At 29.0% G+C, this 19,859-nt stretch overlaps 2 protein-coding genes across 2 annotated transcripts; one reads left to right on the top strand and one right to left on the bottom strand.

Moving 5' to 3' along the window:
* Positions 1-4,354: 4,354 nt before the first annotated feature.
* LOC136082661 (uncharacterized) lies at positions 4,355-4,831 on the bottom strand. The gene has a single exon (XM_065802079.1). The coding sequence runs from the start codon at positions 4,829-4,831 to the stop codon at positions 4,355-4,357; it is 477 nt and encodes a 158-aa protein (XP_065658151.1).
* Positions 4,832-11,172: 6,341 nt separating this feature from the next.
* LOC136082662 (uncharacterized) lies at positions 11,173-11,747 on the top strand. The gene is made up of 2 exons (XM_065802080.1): positions 11,173-11,600; positions 11,701-11,747. The coding sequence occupies exons 1-2, from the start codon at positions 11,195-11,197 to the stop codon at positions 11,745-11,747; spliced, it is 453 nt and encodes a 150-aa protein (XP_065658152.1). The 5' UTR covers positions 11,173-11,194.
* Positions 11,748-19,859: the final 8,112 nt, after the last annotated feature.

Here is a 19,859-nt window from a genome sequence, read left to right on the forward strand (position 1 = left end):
GGTTATAATGGTCCTTTCAATCTTTACTGTTTTCCAAGTTCTTTAAGAAATTCTAGAGAATGAGATAAGTGGAAAATTTTATTAAAAAGAGAAGGTAAAAATAAAGAAAAAATCGAATCCATGCGACAGTGATCGTGTTTGTTCGATGCATTTTGTAGATGGAATGCCTACCATTGTTAATTCAGATCCTACTTTAAGTATGGGATATAGTTCTACTAACATTAAGCCAAGAAAAAGTTTATATAAACATCCAAAATTGAACTTTTTAATTTTGAAAAGTATTAGCACAGAATGTCATGACACAAGAAATAATACAACTGATAATAATACCAATAAATTAAGTAATAATAATGATAATACAATTTACTTACCACCGCCAAGCTGTGAACATTCATATGCTAGCCAGTCATTGCTAAATGTGTGTGAAGGATGTAATTCTAAAACGTCTTTGATTGAATCTCTTGTTAAAAAAGTTAATTTCTTGTATATATCCTTGAAACAACTATACCAAAAACAAGTTAATCAAACTAAGAAATAATTGATTTTTTCATGCAACAAAGTTAAAACAGACAAAAAAATGAACTTTTATATATTTTCTTACTTATTATACCATTTCTTCAAAAGCTTAGTTACTGGCCAAGACCAAAACGTGTTCAGAATACTAGCAAATTAAATCGCAGATTTCAGTCAACTAAATATAGAAAACTTTCTCATCGTGACAAATTTTTTTAAACTTTTGTGCGACTTTTTTAACACTTGTGCAACTTCTTAATGTAGACCTTGCAGAACGATTTGAAATTTCTCCTACTACTTCCTCTAACACATTTACCACATGGATTAAACTTAAAAGCAGTGTGTTAGGTAGTGCTCTTATTGTATGGCTTCCACGTGAAACCATCAGGGACAATTTGCCTAGAGTGTTTAAATTTAGGGTATTACAAGTGTTGTGTGATTATTGATTGTGCTAAAGTTTTTATTGAACAACTCAAGTCTCTTTTAGCACAAGCCTCAACTTGGTCTGATTATAAATAACACAATACATTTAAGTTTCTTGTTGGAATTTTGCCTAGTGGTTTTATCACTTTTATCTGATTGTTATGGTGGAAGATGTTCAAATAATTTTATAACAAAAGACAGTGGTTTCTATGATTTGTTAGAGCGTGACGATGAAGTCATGGCAGATTGTGGATTTCAAATTCAGGTAGAACTTTTTTTAAGATTTTGTACTTTAACAATTCGTCTCAAAAGTCAAATGAATGCATCTGAATGTAAAAAAACTAAAAAAAATAGCTAACTTAAGAATACATGTTGAAAGAGTCATTAATAGAATGAAAATGTATAGAATTTTAATAAATGTTTTTCCTCTAACAATGTTGTGTCATGTTGATGATATTGTGAGGGTTTGTGCTGTACTCTGTAACTTGAAACCTGTATTTGTCAATAATTCAAGAGATGGAAATATAAAGCCTTAAAGTTGTTAAATAATAGTATACAAGGAATAATGTGTTAGCACAGGAATTTGTGCTAATACCTTTCAAAACTAAAAAGTTCTATTTTGTACAAAATTTATTTAAACTCCTTCTTGGCTTTATATTAGCAATGGTAGGTGTTCCATCCACAAAATCCATCAAACATACACAGTCACTGTCGCATGGATTCCATTTTTTCTTATTTTTACCTTCCCTTTTTAATAAAATTTTTCACTTTTCTCTTTGTCTATAATTTTTTTTAAAGAACTTGGAAAACAGTAAAGATTGAATGGAAGATTACAATTACATTGATCTTTTTTCATACCTTCATGAACATTACATCCTTGTATTTGTATATTGTATACATTACATCCTTGTATTTGTATATTGTATACATTACATCCTTGTATTTGTATATTTTCCGAAAAAAAAAGGCTAATAAGTTTGGTATGCGTTTTTTACCCCCAGCAAGTCTAGGGTCAAGAATCCCTCCCCTTCCTCTGCCTTTTCAGAGCAGGCTTAACACTGATAGTAACGGATTTTGTTAAGTTATTATGCGCGTTTGCGTTTTTATTAGATAAACTACTGTTTTATTTGATAATTTAAAATGTTTATAAGTTAGTTAAGTGGTCATGACCTCCTAGGTTTCCATTTTAGAGGTATTTAGAACAATCATGTTTAGGGGTCGTACATATATTACGTATGCGGCAAGGGGGTAGGGGGAGGTGTCCTAAGCTAAGTAATTTGCATGCGTGGGGTGGGGTGGTGAATGGGTGATGTTCAACAAGTGTATGTATGCAAACTCAAAAAATTGAGGTGGCAGTTCATGTTCACTTGCCAATTAGTAAAAGGTGATCGCCGCCCACATTCATGGCCTGCTAAGGTTATAAATATTGAACAGCACAAAAAAAGTAGTGATCACATTTGCGAGCGTGAATGGAAAAACAGTACAAAATTAATTCTAAATAAATTAATATTCATGTTAACTTATATCTAGAAATAAAACTTACTAATGTTTCAAGTTATAATAATATTAGGACCATGTGTGGGAGGGGAGGGTGTATGAAAATGTCATTAAAGTGTCTGATAAAGATACTTTACAAAAAATTGCAATGATTGAAGCCTGGGAACAAAAAAGACCTAAAAAATTGCCCTTAAACTTAAGAGCAACAAGTTTTGCTTCCCTAGCACCTTTCTGACCCAGCACTAACAATTATACGTAATTAACTAAGAAAAAATTTACTTTGCGTTGAATTATTTTCCTAACAATATATCATGCTTACGAGTCCATAGGAAAAAAATTTTTTATTATGCCATAATTTCCACTTAAAACAGTTATAATTAACGAACCATAGAGGCTGTATCGTGAAATATTTTAGTGGAGGGGGGGTGGGAATCATTTTTCAAGGCTCTTTATAGTAGCAAATAAATATATTGCTTGATCTTTATAACAAAATTTACTTGATACAGAGGACAAATGGTAGAAGGAGAGGGCTACAAAAAGGGGGCGTTAATCGCCCCGCACATTCGCTCTCAAAATGCCAGGACTGAAATTGGACAATCCCAGAATTTCGGTAATATAAAAAAAGGGACAGTCATATAATTTTGACATAGTTGTCACTTTTATCGTTGAAGGGAGGGGGCTAAATGCAAATTAAGGGGGCTGAGGCAGCCCGAATCAGAATTTGAATAGAAAAAAACAGAAATTTCTAGAAATGTATTCCATAAATATATGCCATATATTGTAACAGTGGAAATCTTTATTAGGCATGTACTAAATACTATTGTGGCAGTCTAAGAACTTAATAATAAATATCAAAAAATATTTTAACTAACAATGTTAAATGCAGTGATCAGTTATCTTATTAGATGGTTGGTTACCTGAAGAGGACAGTATTAAACAATGGCCAATGGTTTTCCCAACCATTTCGCTTTCAAACATTCACAACGTATTAATGACACAAGCCATAAAATTTGGTTGGTTATAAGTTGAGTAACTACTTGTTGGCAGTATGCATAACAAGTTTAATGCAATTTCTAATTAGTGTTGAATAAAAATTGTGCTCAAATAATATTTATAGTAATAGTCTATAAATTTACACTTGATTTCTTCCATTTGTTATTGTCAAATTTTATATGTTCAATAAAATTTCCACACCATAAAATATGAGTGATGGTGCCTTGTAACAGCCATTTGTACAAGGCATTGCATATAATATGGATGATTTTTGTTTAAAGAAATATCAACATCATTTTTAATCAAATATGGAAGTTTTATGATCAAGTGCATGTCTTGAAGTTAAATGCCCAAAATGGGCATTTAACTTCAAGACATGCAGGTGAACAACAAAAACAAGTAACAATACGGTCAGGACTACCACCAATGAAGGAAAATGTCTGTATTAAAAATAACTCACAATCATGCATTGCTACACCTTTATGATTGATTTTCAAAATTTCATACAAACAGTTATCTTTCAAAAACCAGTATTTGTTATTATTTTGTCCTTTGGTCGACTGCTCAATTACTTCAATATTTTTAAGCGTCATATGAAGTTTTATATTTTTTTCAAGTGATAATATATCTTTTGACTTACCAGTATATCATTAACAGTCATTAGATTTGATTGGCAAGTACTAATGTTGTTTACTACTGAAACTAAAGTCAATATCTGGTTTCGGGACAGCACTAAAAATGATGGAATTAGGCACTATTTCTTTTAATGCATTTGCAACATCCTGAAGATTAAGTTTAGTAGAATAATTAGAAATTGGATTAAATTTCTTATACAAACTGTCTACAAATGGTCTTTTTTTTTTTAAATGTTAGAAAAATTTTCTCTGCTAAAATCTAGATTTTCAATTTTAACAGGTAAAACGTCTTTTCAATTTGGAAGCCATTGGTTTGAAGCCATTGTGCAAGCTGGATTTGTTAAGCCCATTCTTACAGCATCTTCAATTCTAAATATTGCTGCAGCAACATGGTTACATGTTTGGCTCATTCCTGCCATACATGTACAGTGACAAGATCGGATTTTTGCATTTTCTTTTTCTATAATCAACCACAGTTTATGGCTTGCAACATTAATATGTTGTGAATGTCTGCATTCACCTTTTATTGCGCAAAATGGATTTTCCTCACTTATACAGTGATATAAGAGTTTTTGAAGCCAGCCTGTTTTATAAAAACTAAAAGCTTTCGAATTTTTATAATCATTTAAGGCATTGCTGCCTAATTCAGATGGGTGAAACATCAAATAGTTAAAAATATCTGGATACAAAACCATTGGCCATTGTTTAATACTGTCCTCTTCAGGTAACCAACCATATAATAAGATAAACGGATCACTGCATTTTATCATTGTTAATTAAAAGTTTTTTTTTTATATTCATTTTTATGTTCTTCAACTGCCTCGGTAGCAGTTAGTACAGGCTCAATAAAGTTTTCCATTGCAGAAAAAATACGAGTTAAGTTTGTGAGTTAAAGCTCAAATACTGCTTTAACTCATAAACTTTCCATTTTATTAATTAAATCCATTATGAGTTTATCTTAGGATAAATGATCTAAACAAAAGGAAAGCTCAATGTTTGCTTAAAAATTCTTTGTACGTAAAAGTTTATTTTTATTTTACCCACACAATTTGGATCCAGACCTCAATATTCCTATGTGTTTTTTTCCAATTGGATTAGATGTATTGCCCATGGTTTCATAATACTTTTTCTTCAAGTTTAAGCTAATTTATAATTGGTTTTTTAATTTATAATTGCTTTTTTAATTTACAATTGCCTTATTAATTTATAATTGCCTTTTTAATTTATAATTGTTTTTTTAATTAATCTATCAGGTAGGCAAAGCTCTTTCCTAAATAAAGAGGTTTTGAAATTTATTTCTGCATATCATTTAAATGTCAGTTTTGATTAAAGTTGATATCTGTTAATTAGTTTCTGTCTTTTATTGAAAAGTAAGAAAGTATTTTCATAGTTGACTATTTAAAGATTTTTATTGACTGCCATGTTTATTTGGAAGACATTTATTTGAAAATAAGACTTTAATTATAGTTTTAAAAATGTGATATTTTCAAAATTATAATTATAATATGTAACTATAGTAAGTAGTAATAATAATAAATTAAGAATTAATATATAGCTATAATTATTATTAAAAACTACTAAGATAATCTTATAACAACTAATTTTAATAATTTTAATATGCTTAATTAAATGTGAGAATTTTTTTAATCAGTGAAATCGATTATTGTTTTTTATTTGGCATATTTTGCATCTTATACAAGTTTTGTTAATAAGTTATGCTAAAAAAAAGCTGTTTTAGTCTTATAAGTTAAACAGATGAATTACAAGGGTGTACCTCAAGTTTTAAGGTATCCCCCATTTTTATGGTACCCCCATTTTTGGGTGTTTTATTAAAGCAATACTGCATAAAATACGAAATTTGATTTTCCATAATGTATAGTCTAATATTTTTTTAGATTTAATTACCAATCTGGTATATTCAACTCAAGGTATTACACCAGAATATGATTTAAATACCCCCAGCAGTGAAAATAAAATCCTTTTGAATAACACACTTGTTCATGGTGTATCTGTAAGTTCATTTGCTCCTGATAAAATTGTCTCTGTTGAATCTATGGATAAGTATCATTCTGCCGCCTTTGTTAGTCAAAGTAACCAAGAGAAACCAGAAAACACTCCTTTAGAAAGTGAAATATCAAATGAAGTATTGAATAATAATACTTCATTAACTCAATTAAATGTTTTTGTAGACTCAAATAATAACGCAAGTTCTGGTAATGAAAAATTGCAGAATATAACAGAAAATAAAGTTGGAGAAAAATTACAAATGGATTTGTATAATAGTACGCAACTTCAAATTAAAAATGAAACTGAAATAAAAAATTATACTATTGAAACAAACGAAGTTTTTATTAATTTAAATAATTCTGTTTTTAATAAAAATTGGCAATTGAGTGATAATACTACAAGTCCAATTCAGAGCAACATTACACTGTGTAAAACATGCAAACAAGATGAAGTCACCATTTCAAATGAGCAAGTAACAAATGTTGAAACTATGCTTAATGGCTTAAAGATTTTCGTGCTATTAAAGGATCTATTAACATACTCTTAAGTAATGTAACTAACTTATATGAAAATAATGTTGACTGCAGTGAGCCTACAACTAATGGAAATAATAAATGCAATAATATATCAACCACATTAAATACAGTATCTACAACAGCATCAACTACAGCTAAAACAACAACAACAACTACAATGATACCAACGACAACTCAAACTACAACCTTGATGACTACAACATCACTAACTACAACATCACCAACTACAACATCATTAACTACAACAACATCATTAACTACAACTACATCACCAACTACAACTGCATCACCAACTACAACACCATCATCAACTACAACAACATCACCAACTACAACAACATCACCAACTACAACAACATCACCAACTACAACAACATCAACCACAACAACACAAACTACAACTTTTCCACCTCCAACAACAACAACTTCAACTTCTTTATTTATGACAACTCAAGCCGCAATAAAATATCCGCCCTGGGATGCAATAAAATCCTTCCAACTTTCAACATCAGCTCCAACTTACAATATTTTTTGGACTCCTCCGCATCAGTTACCTTTATACAAAGATTCACATTGGACATTTAAGTATGTAGAAACACCAAAGCCTCCTAGTGCAGGATGCTTTAAGTATGGAGATCTGGAAATATGCTCAACAACCCCACAAACTTCAACATCTTCAACAACAACCATCATAACAACTTCTGCTCCTGTAACTTCCACTCCATCTACAACATTTCGTAGAAGAACAGACAAAATCTTTCACACGCCCGCCACCCCCTTTGATAACAAAATATATTACTAATCCTTCTCCTACTGTAAAAGTTACCAACACCACAACAAAGTCAACAAAGGCTACAAAATCAGCTGTCAAATTTTCAAGTAATAACTGCATTTGCAGACCTATTACAGCTTTTATTTTACCGTGTTGCTTACAATTAGTAAGAATGGGAGCATATTCTCCTGTTTCTGGTACTGTAAATGGATATCGATAGCAGGAAAACCTTGTTTTTACCCAAATTGTGTAGGGCAGGTTTATGGTCAAACAGGGACTATGTTACTAACTCCAAATATAAATGGTCAATATAATGTTATGCAAAGTCCTGTTACTTCATTTAATGGTGCTGAAGGGATGACACTTGCATCACAAATGAATATGAAGCAGCAACAAAATTTATTGGCAACTTATTATAAACAACAACAAAAGCAGCAGTTAGTTACATCTTTACAACAACAAAACTATTTGACGTCAATCCAAAAGCCACAATCACTGTATAATGGAGCAAATTTGCTCAAGCCATCAGAAAAACAAGTAAATGTTTTGTCTCAACCACTAAAACCTCAACCAAGTGCGTATCAGTCGCCATTTTATCAAAACAGAAATTTTCCTAATTATCTTCAATACAGTATGGCTGCTCCACAAAGTGTGCCTCAACCACAAAATATTTATTCATTAATGAATTCCAAGTTACAATCTTTTTATAAACCTGTCACTAATCCCTACTTTTATAATCAGCCAGTTGCTAGTGACCAAAGCAGTTTATACAATCAAAAATATTATAACAACATGCAAAGTTTCAATGGATATCCTTCAAATACAGTGAATTCTTTCGGAGACATTGGCAGCCCTCAAGTAGTCAACTGGAAAAGTCAATATATAAAAGCACGCTCAGAAATGGGTGAACATCATGAATCTACATTCAAACACGAAAACCTAAATGAAGAACAAGAGACTGAGTTGAACAAGTATTTCAAATTAACTCCTAACAAACTCTGGAGGAATTCTATGATTATTACTCTTGGTGAAGACTTGTCCAATGAGACTGTAGCAACACTAACACAAAGTATGTTTTTGTTATACTTTTTTATATTTTTTTGTTTATTATTATTATTACTGTTATTATTATTATTATTATTATTGTTATATAAAATATTTTTTCAAATTTTTGTTTTGATATAATGGTTTCATCTTGAATTTCTTTAGCTATTTTTAAACATGTGTATGTTATTTTTGTTAATTATAATTAGGTTGGTCAGATAAACATTGGACAAGTTATGGCGCAAAAGAGACATTTTCAGGTTATGGTGGAAAGACCATACTATTGACAGATATTGAAGGAAATAACATTATTTCAGCACCTGAACTTGAGGCTAATGGAGTTATTAAGAAATGGCAAGGTGGATTAAAATTTGATGGAAAAACATCTTGGATTAATGCTACAAAAATAGATGGTAAAGTTATGAATCATAAGTTGTTATATAATTGAGTTTGTATATATATATATATATATATATATATATATATATATATATATATATATATATATATATATATATTTGAATTATGACTTCTTGGTATCCCTAATTTCCTCTTTAAAAATAGGTGAACTTTAATTTGAAAGTAACTTAAAATTAATTGGTTTTATTCTCTCTCGTTCTCTTTCTCATTTTTCTTTCTCTTTCTCTCTCTCCTATCGTGATGTGTGTGTGTGTGCCTATATATATATATATATATATATATATATATATATATATATATATATATATATATATATATATATATATATATATATATATATATATATATATATATATATATATATATATATATATATATATATATATATATATATATATATATATATATATATATATATATATATATATAGAGAGAGAGAGAGAGAGAGAGAAAGAATAAAACCAATATATAACACAATATATTTCAAATTAAACTTATTTAAAAAACTAAAAACACTTTTTTTTTCAAGTTATTAAGTGCAATTTTCCAGCAGGCACAGAAAGTCCGCTTGATGTCTTAAGGATGTCCTACGGACTTGTAACGTTCATTAGATGTTGTATGAAGTCCCACGGACATCTGTACTCACTTGCTTTGTATTTTTTAATGATATTTATAAAGCATTTAAATACTGTTGATAAAACTCAGACATCACATCTCTATGATGATAAATGCTTGATACTAATGCCAGAGAACTTTTAAATGATCAAATAGACTGATAATGAGATACAAAAAATTTTAATTATTTAGTTATAAATCCAATTTTATAGTTCTTAAAAAACAAAGACTTGTTCAAAAACACGGTCATGAGATGTTCTCAATTGACTTCATTGTACCTTGGCTAGAGGGCAGAAAAAGTTTGTCATCTGAAGTTGCATCATGTATGACCAACCAGGACTATGCTACTTGAATGCACATGTATAATGGATCAAATGTATAAAGATACATAGAGGTGCCTGGTTTCATTAGGTCCTTACTTTATTAAACATATTTTGAAATATATTTTTACTAAAAACCAGACTTTTATGTGGCCTCAACAATTCACACCTAATGCATTAACAAGGTCACCTTTCATACCCAATGTGGCACTGTTTATATTTTGATATTTTACAGCTGTTGATAGAATCAGCTTCTTGAAGAGCTAACAAAAAGTTTGGAAAACCAGACTACCAGGCCAGCCTCAGAGCCATTAAACTGAGTTTTATAGCTGTACCCTCACTTGGAGATAAAAGAAAGAGTTACAAAGCCACTACTAAGCAAGAAGTACAAGCAAAAACTAATGAGTATATTCGGTAATAGAATTAATATGGTAGTGATGTAGTGGTAGAGTGCTTGCTTTATAAGCAAGAAGTTCAGAGTTTGATCCCCACCATGTCCCTTGTAGTACCATGCTCAACTTGTTTGTTTCAAGTTTTTATATTTGTAGTCTTATTGTTATCCAGTCTTAAACAAATTATCTTTTCTCAAACAAATTATCTGGTATTAAAAAAATTATCTTATCTCAAATAAATTATATAGTGTCAAACAATTTATACGTTTAATTTTAAGAATTTATTTTAATTTTTAAATAATAAAGCTAAAAACATTAAAACGATTAAATTAAGTCGGTATTTATATAATATTTACAATATTAGTAATATTTACAAAAATAAATATTTAAAATTATATTATTATTTATATTGTTATAATAATATATTTTATAATTATATTTATTATATAAATATAATTTATTTATTAAAATAATAATATTTAAGATAAGTATTATTTTTAAACAAAAAATGTTAAAAAAAAACTAAAAAAATTTTTAAACTAAAAGTTGGTTGATGTGTTTAAAAAATATATTTTGGATTTTTATTTATTTATAGCACCATTTCTTTCAATCCTTCATCTCTAAAGAAGATGGATTTGCAATTGGTTTAAAATTAATGTTTGATTCCAGCATTAAACGTTACAAACAACCAAAATATATTTTGGATGCAGGTGGCGTTGATGGCAGAGGCCTAACATTGTTTATTGAAAATGGAACATTGTTTTGTATTTTATCATTGCCAGCCAAAACACATGGCAGGTAAGATTTCTATCAACTTTTTTATTTTTCTGTATATCTATATGACTTTCTCTCTTTTTATCTCATATACACACAGATATGTGTGTGTGTTGACTGTGTCTCATATTTCATCTCATGTGCCATCATATTTACTCTTATATTTCCAGCTGTTTATCTTTATTTTTTTTAATCAGTTTTTGACAAGCCATAGCTTTTTATTTTAGACACAAGCAAACTTAACTATTGATGAATGGATATATTTGTCAGTTGCTTTCGGAAGCCCCTAGCTGGTCTTTTAGTGTATATAAATGGAGTAAAAGTTGCTGAATCACTATTACCAACTTTAATTAATACAACTTACTCTTTGTGTGCTGGCATTATTCTTGGCGCAAATATAAATCACGATGAAGAGTCTTTTCTTTTAATGTACCTTTCTGCTTTTGATATAATGAATACTTATGTAGAGAGCAAGCAATTAATGGATTATGCACCTCCAATTCTAAAGGATAATTTTATCATAACGTTTTCAAGTCTTGATGGTGATTCATTGACAAACCATCCTAATATTAAAGTTGATGGAGCAGTTACTGAAAATCGTGGTGTCTTGGTTCTAAATGGAATGCAAACATTTCTGTATGATACTGGTGACTTTAAAGGTTAATACAGTTATTATGTTAATAAATTACATAAAAACAATGATATGAGCATAAATAAAATAAAATAAAAATTTATTTCAAAATGATACTATTGTTTTAGACACTTTTGTTATGATGCCATTTTTAAGTGATGCTGGCCTCACTTGAAAATTGGCATCATAACAAAAGTGTCTAAAACAATAGTATCATTTTGAAATAAATTTTTATTTTATTTTATTTATGCTTCATTGTTTTTATGTAATTTATTAACAGAATAACTGTCTAACTTTAAAGTCACCAGTATCATACAGAAATGTTTGCATTCCATTTCAAACAGAGACACCACGATTTTCAGTAACTGCTCATCAACTTTAATATTAGGATGGTTTGTCAATGAATCACCATCAACTTTGAAAACGTTATGATAAAATTATCCTTTGATTGGAGGTGCATAATCCATTAATTGCTTGCTACTCTCATTAAGTATTCATTATATCAAAAGCAGAAAGGTACATTAAAAGAAAGACTCTTCATCGTGATTTATATTTGCAAGAAACCACAAGATGCCAGGTTGAGTTATTAATTAAAGTTGGTAATAGTGATTCAGCAACCTTTACTCCATTTGCATATACACTAAAAGACCAGCTGAGGGCTTCCAAGCAACTGACAAATATATCCATTCATCAATAGTTAGAGTTCTTGTGTCTAAAATAAAAAGCTATGGCTTGTCAAAAACTGATTAAAAAAAATAAAGATAAACCACTGGAAATATAAGAGTAAATATGATGGCACATGATGATGTTGGACACACACACACATATCTGTGTGTATATGAGATAAAAAGAGAGAAAGTCATATAGATATACAGAAAAATAAAAAAGTTGATCAAAATCTTACCTGCCATGTTTGTGCTGGCAATGATAAAATACAAAACAATGTTCCATTTTCAATAAACAATGTTAGGCCTCTGCCATAGACGCCACCTGCATCCAAAATCTGTTGGTTGTTTGTAACGTTTAATGCTGGAATCAAACATTAATTTTAAACCAATTGCAAATCCATCTTCTAGACAATGAAGGATTGCAAAGAAATGGTGCTATAAATAAATAAAAATCCAAAATATATTTTTAAACACATCAACCAACTTTTAGTTTAAAAATTTTTTTAGTTTTTTTTTAACATTTTTTGTTTAAAAATAATACTTATCTTAAATATTATTATTTTAATAAATAAATTATATTTATATAATAAATATAATTATAAAATATATTATTATAACAATATAAATAATAATATAATTTTAAATATTTATTTTTGTAAATATTACTAATATTGTAAATATTATATAAATACCGACTTTAATTTAATCGTTTTAATGTTTTTAGCTTTATTATTTAAAAATTAAAATAAATTCTTAAAATTAACAATTATAAGTAGCTTGACACTATATAATTTAGAGGGATTAATTTTTTTAATACCAGATAATTTGTTTGAGAAAAGATAATTTGTTTAAGACTGATAACAATAAGACTACAATAAAAACTAAAACAATAACACAGTCTGGGACATGGTGGGGATCAAACTCTGAAGTTGTTATAAAGCAAGCACTCTACCACTACATCACTACCATATTAATTGCTCCTACCGAATATACTCATTAGTTTTGTATACTATCTTAGTAGTGGCTTTGTAGCTTCTTATTCCAAGTGAGGGCACGCTTATAAAACTAGGTTTAATGGCTCTAAAGTAGTAGTCTGGTTTTCCAAACTTTTTGTTGGCCTTTCAAGAAGCTGATTCTATCAACAGCTGTAAAATATCAAAATATAAAGCATGCCACATTGGGTATGAAAGGTGACCTTGTTAATGCATTAGTGTGAATTGTTGAGGCCACATAAAAGTCTGGTTTTTAGTAAAAATATATTTCAAAATATGTTTAATAAAATAAGGACCTAATGAAACCAGGCACCTCTATGTATACTTATACATTTGATCCATTATACATGTGCATTCAAGTAGCATAGTCCTGGTTGGTCATACATGATGCAACTTCAGATGACAAACTTTTCTGCCCTCTAGCCAAGGTACAATGAAGTCAATTGAGAACATCTAATAACATGTTGAACAAGTCTTTGTTTTTTAAGAACTATAAAATTGGATTTATAACTAAATAATTTAAAATTTTTTGTATCTCATTATCAGTCTATTTGATCATTTAAAAGTTCTCTGGCATTAGTATCAAGCATTTATCATCATAGAGATGTGATGTTTGAGTTTTATCAAAAACAGTATTTAAAAATGCTTTATAAATATCATTAAAAAATACAAAGCAAGTGAGTACAGATGTCCGTGGGACTTCTATACAACATCTAATGAACGTTACAAGTCCGTAGGACATCCTTAAGACATCAAGCGGACTTTCTGTGCCTGCTGGAAAATTGCACTTAATAACTTGAAAAAAAAAAGTGTTTTTAGTTTTTTAAATAAGTTTAATTTGAAATATATTTGTGTTAAATATATTGGTTTTATTCTTTCTCTCTCTCTCTCTCTCTCTCTCTCTCTCTCTATATATATATATATATATATATATATATATATATATATATATATATATATATATATATATATATATATATATATATATATATATATATATATATATATATATATATATATATATATATATATATATATATATATATATATATATATATATATATATATATATATAGGCACACACACACATCACAGAGTGGAAAAAGGAGCGAGACCAATTAATTTTAAGTTACTTTCAAATTAAAGTTCACCTATTTTAAAGAGGAAATTAGGGATACCAAGAAGTCATAATTCAAATATATATATATATATATATATATATATATATATATATATATATATATATATATATATATACAAACTCAATTATATAACAACTTATGATTCATAACTTACATACTATTTTTGTAGCATTAATCCAAGATGTTTTTCCATCAAATTTTTAATCCACCTTGCCATTTCTTAATAACTCCATTAGCCTCAAGTTCAGGTGCTGAAGTAATGCTATTTCCTTCAATATATCTCAATAGTATGGTCTTTCCACCATAACCTGAAAATGTCTCTTTGCGCCATAACTTGTCCAATGTTTATCTGACCAACCTAATTATAATTAACAAAAATAACATACACCAGTGACTTAAAAATAGCTAAAAGAAATTCAAGATGAAACCATTATATCAAAACAAAAATTTAAAAAATATTTTATATAACAATAATAATAATAATAATAATAACAGTAATAATAATAATAAACAAAAAAATATAAAAAAGTATAACAAAAACATTCTTTGTGCTAGTGTTGCTACAGTCTCATTGCAAAGTCTTCACCAAGAGTAATAATCATAGAATTCCTCCAGAGTTTGTTAGGAGTTAATTTGAAATACTTGTTCAACTCAGTCTCTTGTTCTTCATTTAGGTTTTCATATGTTGAATGTAGATTCATGATGTACCCATTCTAAGAGCGTGCTTTTATATATTGACTTTTCCAGTTGACTACTTGAGGGTCCAATGTCTCCGAAAGAATTCACTGTCTAGGATATCCATTGAAACTTTGCATGTTGTTATAATATTTTTGATTGTATAAACTGCTTTGGTCACTAGCAACTGGGGCTGATTATAAAAGTAGTAAGTAACAGATTTGTAACTTGGAATTCATTAATGAATAAAATATTTTGTGGTTGAGGCACACTTTGTCAAACATATGAAGATAATTAGGAAAATTTCTGTTTTGATAAAATGGCGACTGATACGCACTTGGTGCTAGTGGTTGAGACAAAACATTTACTTGTTTTTCTGATGGCTTCTTGAGCAAATTTGCTCCATTATACAGTGATCACTTTGGATTGACGTTGTTGTAAAGATGTAACTAACTGCTGCTTTTGTTGTTGTTTATAATAAGTTCCAATAAATTTTGTTGCTGCTTCATATTAGTTTGTGATGCAGATCTACCCTTTGACACCATTAAATGAAGTAACAGGACTTTGCATAACATTATATTGACCATTTATATTTGGAGTTAGTAACATAGTCCCTGTTTGGCATAAACCTGCCCTACACAATTTGGGTAAAAACAAGGTTTTCCTGATTGATATCCATTGCATGTGCATTCTTACTAATTGTAAGCAACACGGTAAAATAAAAGCTGTAATAGGTCTGCAAATGCAGTTATTACTTGAAAATTTGACAGCTGATTTTGTAGCCTTTGTTGACTCTGTTGTGGTGTTGGTAACTTTTACAGTAGGAGAAGGATTAGTAATATATTTTGTTATCAAAGGGGCCGGGCCGTGAAGATTTCTTCTCGAAATGTTGTAGATGGAGTGGAAGTTACAGGAGCAGAAGTTGTTATGATGGTTGTTGTTGAAGATGTTGAAGTTTGTGGGGTTGTTGAGCATATTTCCAGATCTCCATACTTAAAGCATCCTGCACTAGGGAGGCTTTGGTGTTTCTACATACTTAAATGTCCAATGTGAATCTTTGTATAAAGGTAACTGAATTGGAGGAGTCCAAAAAATATTGTAAGTTGGAGCTGATGTTGAAAGTTGGAAGGATTTTATTGCATCCCACAAGAATTTATCCAAGAGTTGAGTTGTCATAAATAAAGAAGTTGAAGTTGTTGTTGTTGGAGGTGGAAAAGTTGTAGTATATAAGGATGATGTTGTTGGTGATGTTGTTATAAGTGTGATGTTGTTGTAGTTGGTGATGTTGTTGTAGTTGATGATGGTGTTGTAGTTGGTGATGGTTTAGTTGGTGATGTAGTTGTAGTTAATGATGTTGTTGTAGTTAATGATGTTGTAGTTGGTGATGTTGTAGTTAGTGATGTTGTAGTCATCAAGGTTGTAGTTTGAGTTGTCGTTGGTATCATTGTAGTTGTCTGTTAGCTGTAGTTGATGCTGCTGTAGATACTGTATTTAATGTGGTTGATATATTATTGCATTTATTATTTCCATTAGTTGTAGGCTCACTGCAGTCAACATTATTTTCATATAAGTTAGTTACATTACTTAGAGATATGTTAATAGATCCCTTAATAGCACTCAAAATCTTAAGCCATTAAGCATAGTTTCAACATTTGTTACTTGCTCATTTGAAATGGTGACTTCATCTTGTTTGCATGTTTTACACAGTGTAATGTTGCTCTGAATTGGACTTGTAGTATTATCACTCAATTGCCAAATTTTATTAAAAACAGAATTATTTAAATTAATAAAAACAGGTGTTTCAATAGTATAATTTTTTATTTCAGTTTCATTTTTAATTTGAAGTTGGGTACTATTATACAAATCCATTGTAATTTTTCTCCAACTTTATTTTATCTTCTATTCTGCAATTTTTCATTACCAGAACTTGCGTTATTATTTGAGTCTACAAAAACATTTAATTGAGTTAATGAAGTATTATTATTCAATACTTCATTTGATATTTCACTTTCTAAAGGAGTGTTTTCTGGTTTCTCTTGGTTACTTTGACTAACAAAGGCGGCAGAATGATACTTATCCATAGATTCAACAGAGACAATTTTTATCAGGAGCAAATGAAGACACAGATACACCATGAACAAGTGTGTTATTCAAAAGGATTTTATTTTAAGTACTAGTAAATGGTCTCTAGTGTAATACCTTGAGTTGAATATACCAGATTGGTAATTAAATCTAAAAAAATATTAGACTATACATTATGGAAAATAAAATTTGAAGTTTATGCAGTATTCATGAAAATAGAAGTGAGACATAAAAATGGGGGATACCTTAAAACTTGGACACCCTTGTAATTCATCTGTTTTTAACTTATAAGACTAAAACAGCTTTTTTTTAGCATAACTTATTAACAAAACTTGTATAAGATGCAAAATATGCCAAATAAAAAACAATAATCGATTTCACTGATTAAAAAAATTCTCACATTTAATTAAGCATCCTAAAATTATTAAAATTAGTTGTTATAAGATTATGTAGTATTTTTTAATAATAATTATAGCTATATATTAATTCTTAATTTATTATTATTCTACTTACTATAGTTACATATTATAATTATAATTTTGAAAATATCACATTTTTAAAACTATAATTAAAGTCTTATTTTCAAATAATGTCTTCCAAATAAACATGGCAGTCAATAAAAATCTTTAAATAGTCAACTATGAAAATACTTTCTTCTTTTTCAATAAAGAACAGAAACTAATTAACAGATATCAAATTTAATCAAAACTGACATTTAAATGATATGCAGAAATAAATTTCAAAACCTCTTTATTTAGGGAAGGACTTTGTACCTGATAGATTAATTAAAAACAATTATAAATTAAAAAGGCAATTATAAATTAATAAGGCAACTGTAAATTAAAAAAGCAATTATAAATTAAAAAACCAATTATAAATTAGCTTAAACTTGAAAAGAAAAAGTATTATGAAACCATGGGCAATACATCTATCCAATTGGAAAAAACACATAGGAATATTGAGGTCTGGATCCAAATTGTGTGGGTAAAATAAAAAATAAACTTTTCAATTACAAAGAATTTTTAAGCAAACATTGAGCTTTCTTTTGTTTAGATCATTTTATATTAACTAAACTCATAATGGATTTAATTAATAAAATGAAAGTTTATGAGTTAAAGCAGTACTTAAACTACTTCACAACTTAACTCGTATTTTTTCTGCAATGGAAAACTTTGTATTGACCTCCTCTAACTGCTCGAGGCAGTTGAAGAACATAAAAATGAATATAAAAAAAAAAAGCTTTAATTAACAATGATAAAATGCAGTGATATCCGTTTATCTTATTATATGGTTGGTTACCTGAAGAGGACAGTATTAAACAATGGCCAATGGTTTTGTATCCAGATATTTTTAACTATTTGATTTTTCACCCATCTGAATTAGGCAGCAATGCCTTAAATGATTATAAAAATTCAAAGACTTTTTAGTTTTTATAAAACAGGCTGTACTTCAAAAACTCTTATATCACTGTATAAGTGGATTTTGCGCAATAAAAGGTGAATGCAGACATTCACAACATCATTTAATGTTGCAAGCCATAAACTGTGGTTGGGTGCTCAAAAAGAAAATGCAAAAATCCGATCTTGTCACTGTACATGTATGGCAGAATGAGCCAAACATGTAACCATGTTGCTGCAGCAATTTTAGAATTGAAGATGCTGTAAGAATGGGCTTAACAAATCCAGGTTGCAGTCGCTTCAAAACCAATGGCTTCCAAATTGAAAAGACGTTTCCTGTTAAAATTGAAAATCTAGATTTTAGCAGAGAAAATTTTTCTCAACATTTAAAAAAAAAAAAAAGACCATTTGTAGACAGTTGCCTAAATTTAATCCAATTTCTAATTATTCTACTAAACTTAATCTTCAGGATGTTGCAATCCACTAAAAGAAATGCATGCACCATTTTTAGTGCTGTCCCGAAACCAGATATTAACTTCTGAAGTAGTAAACAACATTAGTGTTCAAATCAAATCTAATAATATTTAATGATATACTGGTAAGTCAAAAGATATCACTTGAAAAAAATATAAAACTTCATATGACGCTTAAAAAATATTGAAGTAATTGAGCAGTCGACCAAAGGACAAAATAATAACAAATACTGGTTTTTGAAAGATAACTGTTTTTATGAAATTTTGAAAATCAATCATAGAAGTTGTAGCAATGCATGATTGTGAGTTATTTTTGATCAATATTCCCTTCATTGGTGGTAGTCCTAAGTTGTACTTTGTTTTTGTTGTTCACCTGCATGTCTTGAAGTTAAATGCCCAATTTTGGGCATTTAACTACAAGACATGCACTGATCATAAAACTTCCATATTTGATTAAAAATGATGTTGATATTTCTTAAACAAAAATCATCCATATTATATGCAATGCCTTGTACAAACAGGCTGTTACAAGGCATCACTCATATTTTATGGTGTGGAAATTTTATTGAACATATAAAATTTCAACAATGGGAAGAAATCAAGTGTAAATTTATAGACTATTACTATAAATACTATTTGAGCACAATTTTTATTTCAACACTAATTAGAAATTGGATTAAAGCTGTTATGCATACTGCCAAAGACATAAGTATTCAACTTATAACCAACCAAATTTTATGGCTTGTGTCATTAATACGTTGTGAATGTTTGAAAGCGAGAATGGTTGGGAAAACCATTGGCCATTGTTTAATACTGTCCTCTTCACGCCATATAAGATAACTGATCACTGCATTTAAC

This window comes from Hydra vulgaris, chromosome 07, assembly GCF_038396675.1.
Source record: "Hydra vulgaris chromosome 07, alternate assembly HydraT2T_AEP".
NCBI classification, from domain to species: Eukaryota; Metazoa; Cnidaria; class Hydrozoa; order Anthoathecata; family Hydridae; genus Hydra; species Hydra vulgaris.